The 5,281-nt window shown below is 34.2% G+C and overlaps 1 protein-coding gene across 1 annotated transcript in view; it reads right to left on the minus strand.

The window, feature by feature from the left end:
- Nucleotides 1–386: 386 nt before the first annotated feature.
- Nucleotides 387–5,281, minus strand: part of LOC107061905 (pentatricopeptide repeat-containing protein At5g66520-like) — a 9,006-nt gene continuing 4,111 nt past the window's right edge. Inside the window, exon 2 of the mRNA XM_015311883.1 lies at nt 387–2,732. Coding sequence (XP_015167369.1) covers nt 808–2,394 — 1,587 coding nt within the window. The 5' untranslated portion in view covers nt 2,395–2,732 and the 3' untranslated portion in view covers nt 387–807. The remainder of the gene's footprint in view (nt 2,733–5,281) is intronic.

A 5,281-nucleotide genomic window follows, 5' to 3' on the forward strand; every position in this document is an offset into this window, starting at 1 on the left:
ATTTCTTCGATTTTTTTCGAACAAAACCATAGCCAAACCAAATACTATCGGTTCTTAACAATCTAAAACCAAACCAAACCAAAACCCAAATTAAATCGGTTCATTTAATCGGTTTGGTTTGGTTTTTCGGTTTGAATCGGTTTTTATCCAAACCATGAACACCCCTACGGCTGCATAACTTATTCCACCTTCTACCCTGCATAACTTATACATAGATTCCCTCATAAGTTATGTTGGTATTAATTATGTAGGACTACAAAAAACACAACCAAACACCGTATAAAATTAATACATGAATAACTTTTATACAACATTTAAAATTCTACCAACCAAACATGGTATAAGTTATGTTGACTTTTCCACCTGTACAAAATTTCTACCAAACATGGTAAAAGTAATGCAACTTTTTATACATGGATAAAATGCAACTTATACAGTAACTAAACGGCCCCTTACAACTTAAACATGTATTAGTCATGCATGTGGCTTTCTAAATTTCAAACCAAACACCGTATTAATTTTATACATGACTAACTCACCTCCTAACCAACTACCAAATGTAGTATTACTTATGCAATATTTAATACATGCATACCTCACCTCCAAATCAACTACCAAACAACCCCTTAATTCATGGAGTTGGAGCAATCTTGGGAACCAAATAGCTCTGCATAAGAACCATTCTTGATCTCATTACCAATATCCACTGGCCATTTTACATAACATGGAGCAATTCTAGCTTCAGAATACATAAAAACGAAGAGAAACCAATACTTTTGTCTATAATCTGACCATACGACATCATGCTCAATCAATAAGATGCATTACATTAGGTAAGGACTCAAGCACGTCGTGGACTAGTCGTGACTTGGGATGTAAAAGATCACTCACGAGGAATTCTTTAACCACACCATTTACCTCTACGACACTACATCCAGGCTGCTTCTTTATTCTCATCTGCTCAATCAATTTCCTAACACAGTTGGCTTCAATTTCCCAACCAGCTTCCTTGTACATGTTGTATGCAAGTATGTAAGTACCATAGTCAGCTACCTTCATGTTAGACAACTTTCTCCATATTCTATCACCTACTTTAAGATCACCGTAGACCCTACAAGCACCAAGTAAAGCTCCCCACACGTTAGCATCCCCTTTCTCTAGCCCTCCCATGTTCTCATCAATGAACTTCTCAGCATCCTCGAGCTTACCAGCTCTTGCTAACAGGTCTACCACACATGCACGATGCTCAAACCTGGGTTCAACCCCATAAACATTGCCCATTCTTTCAAACAGTGAAAGACCTTTGTCAACCATATTTGCATGAGTGCAAGCAGAGAGCACAGCAACAAATGTAGTTTCATTTGGTTGATTCCCACTTGCTAACATCCTATAGAACAATTGAATGGATTTCATTGCATCTCCGTTCATTGCAAAGCCTGATATGATGGCATTCCATGCTCCAGTGTCCTTATAAGTCATCTCTTTAAAGACTGATGAAGCCAACTCCATTCTCCCACATTTAGAGTACATGTCAACCAATGCGGTAGCCAATATTGGGTTCGACTCATAATTATAATGCTTAGCCAATGAATGTACCCAAAAACCTTGTGCTAAGGCACCTAGATGAGCACAAGCCGTGAGGACACTAACAAGAACAGACTCATTGGGCTTAAGACCGTTTTCTTCCATCCTCCGATACAAGCAAAGAACCTCCTTAAAATCACTAGCCCGTGAATATGCTGCCATCATTGCACTCCAAGAAATCACATTTCTCTCCGGCATTTCTTCAAACAACAATCTGGCTTTTCCCACCTCCCCTATTTTCCCGTATCCATCAATCATGGTAGTAAACAAAACCACATCTCTGTAAGGAATTTCATCAAACAACATACGTGCTCTGTCCATCTCGAGATTTAGGGAATAAAGTTCAATCAATGCTGCAACAATAAACCGGTCATTTTGTAATCCCAATTTCAGTGAATGGGCATGGACTGAAAACCCAAGTTGCCCAAACTCATTTAAAACCATTGAACAAGCCTTTATCAATGGTGGGATGGTATAATTATTTACAATAAGCTTATCTCTCAGCATGTCTTTGTAGCATATAATTGCTGGTATCGGCATTTCTGATTGCATGTATCCTCTGATCATGGTATTGCACAAAAAAGTACTTTGGTAGCCAAGATTTTGAAACACAATACGTGAATAGTTGAAGAAAGAAGGAATCCTAGAATTCACAGCAAATGAAAGAAGGGGAGCAATGGCTGATGGGGTTTCAGGGAGGTAGAGTTTGAGGAGTTGGCAATGGAGCTCTTTTAGATGGTTGAGAGTTCTGCACTTTTGCATTAAGGGCGTCAGGACAGAATGAGTTTCGCTAACTGCTTTTAGAATCATCTAGAATTTTAAAAATGCCATATCATTCTTTCCATTCCTCATATCAGGAAACAAGTCCAATGACTTCCCAATACATGATCCGTCCTTTCAAACCAGCTCGGAATTTCATGACATAGCTCTCTTTTAAATATTGACTTGTCTAAGGTTTCTCGTAGCAATACTTCAAAAGATTCTCTAGTACATGTTTACCAATTTCTGATCCTAAATTATCTTCATTTTGGCTGATAATGATTACTCATACCAGTATATCCTAACTGCAAGTGTCATACAAGTTCTTGTAAGGAAAGTTAGCTGGTTTGTCTACACATCTTCGCGAATGTAGCTGACTCGGCCTGGCACTAAAAAGCAATAAGCCAACAAGATCAATGAATGATTAACCACTACTCTAAACACAAATAAACAATATTATCCACGCTTTAGAAGCACCATTTTGCAAGAGTATACGGTATCCAATAAAGCCAGTCGAACTTCCCAAAATTGGTAAGTAAACCATCTACAATTAAGTGATACCTTGTTCACCCGAGAACAAAGAAACTAACAGAAATATGTTTTCGTGTTCTAAAACTCATTTAGGCATTTTAACAAACACCTTACATACATTAACAACAACAGACTTTCAACAGCTTCAAATTAGTAACTAATGATTCCTTAGTTATGATTGTTCGGTACACGGGATGGGCTAAGCAAGAATATCCCATGTGATTATTGTATTCTACCTTCTATTATGCGATATTAATCCCACCATTTTAGTACAAATACTGAGATAAAATAATCCCCGATTAGCTAATATGTCATACTAAACATGAAATAAAGATAATCCCAAATTTTATCCTGTGATTATTATTATTATTATCTCACGTACCCAACATTTCTTCATGCATACAAAAACATAAATCATATTATACTAAAAGTGGGAAGTCACAAACTTAAAAGTTGAAATACCATTTTACCCTTATTCTAATTTAAAATATTATAAAATATCTAAATAAGTTAATATTAATTAATAAAATATCTAATTAATAATAATATTTTAATTACCTAAAGATTGAAATATTTAATTAAATAATGATATTAAAATCACATAAATGGCGAGTGAATGAAAGTTTAGTAGTGTTTTTTGTCTGTTTAATTTTTTAGAAGTTCAACAGTCTCATTTAATGCTCCATATTCAGTCTTCCCTCAATGTGCCCACATAATTTATTTACTACAATCTTAAATAAGCATCCTTATTAATCTTTTTCTTCAATTTTTGTTTTTTTTTCCTTTTTGATGTAAAAGTTCTGCCCTTTCTAATTTCCAAATAATATTATTTTTTACTATTCATGTTAAACGTAATACCTCTATAGCTAAAAGTTGTCTGTTCAATTCATATAACTGCATCTTTAAAGGTAATGTACATTGTACTAACTTTTCCTTTTCCCAACCATTAATTTTTCCTCACAATTTATTATATTCTTAATTGCTCTCTATAAAGGTCCACAATAAGTTGTTTTCTTTTTATTGTTCTATTTGTCTTCTTCTCATATACATTTTTTCCAGGTATGATCACAACTATTATTTCACTGTTAATATGTCATTGCTTTTGTTTTGTTACTTTCGTTTCCTCTTGAATTTCATTGGATGTCACTTAATTTATCGACATGTTTAGTTTTTGATTTCTTTCCACCTTTAGCCTTTTGTTTGAGCAATTCTCTAATTAAGATTTTCGGCTTGGAAAATGTTTGTTGCTGTGACTTTCATATGTATATTTGTCAAAATATAATCCCTATCAATTATATAGATTTTGTTCGATTAGAAATTACAGTTATCATTGGTTAACTCATTGTCTTCTTGTGTAATTATTAATACTTTTACATGTTTCTTGCTTATTACTTCCACATAATTGGCCTGGTAACACTTTCTCACTTTGTATTTACTTTTCAAAAAACTGATTTGGTATTTATATTATTGTTGGATGAAGTATACCAACTGCTTGATTAGTACTTATCTCTCTATCTTCAGAAACTCAAAGTAATCAAAATAAAAAATTTTAACTTTGAACAAATATATTTATAGATTATTATCAGCTTATTAATTATTTCTAACGTTATCCATAGCCTAATCTTATCCCACAACTTTTAATTTTCTTCGGGCTCTCTGCTTCTTTTATTTTCAGTTAAATTTGTTCATATCCTTTATTTAGATGCAATAAATTTTTACAATACTCCCAAGTTTTAAATGTATCACAATAATATCCCATGCATCCAACTAAAGATATCTGTTAATTGAATTTCCGTACAACTTTAACATATGACTGTAATATGGTGGAGGTTACAATTTTGTAAAGACAAGACACAAGCATTAAGGCATGAAGTATTTGTAATCATAAGTGAAGTTGCTCATATTCATATTTGAACTATGTATTGTTGAACTATCACATAAATTAAATATTTGATAAATTAAGAAAACCTCATAAGAAAACATCATATAATTTGTGGATTGTGTACAACTATCGACTATAGTATTTGTCAAGCCCCGAGCCTACATCCTGGGCGGGACTGGCACTCGAAGACCATTGCTAGCCCCCAAGCGAACCCTTGGCATGGCTTTCATAACTCAGCGGAAACTTAATTCAACAGAATAACTCAATGCAATGAAAGGTCATAAAGCAACCTAACTGATAAAAAATCTGGCCAAAAGGCAACTCGAGTCTCAAAATAGAATATTTATATATATACACAGATGAGAGACTCAATACTAATTGATTGACTATCTATGAAGCTTCTATAACACTGAGATGGATGTTGGGATAGACCCCGCAACATCCTAATAAAACAAAACTAGGAACACAAAATAACAGAGTCCTCCGGAAAGCAAAGAGGCTCACCACTGACTCTGGAGTACTCAG

This window comes from Solanum tuberosum, unplaced genomic scaffold (assembly GCF_000226075.1).
Source record: "Solanum tuberosum cultivar DM 1-3 516 R44 unplaced genomic scaffold, SolTub_3.0 scf00174, whole genome shotgun sequence".
Lineage (NCBI taxonomy): Eukaryota > Viridiplantae > Streptophyta > Magnoliopsida > Solanales > Solanaceae > Solanum > Solanum tuberosum.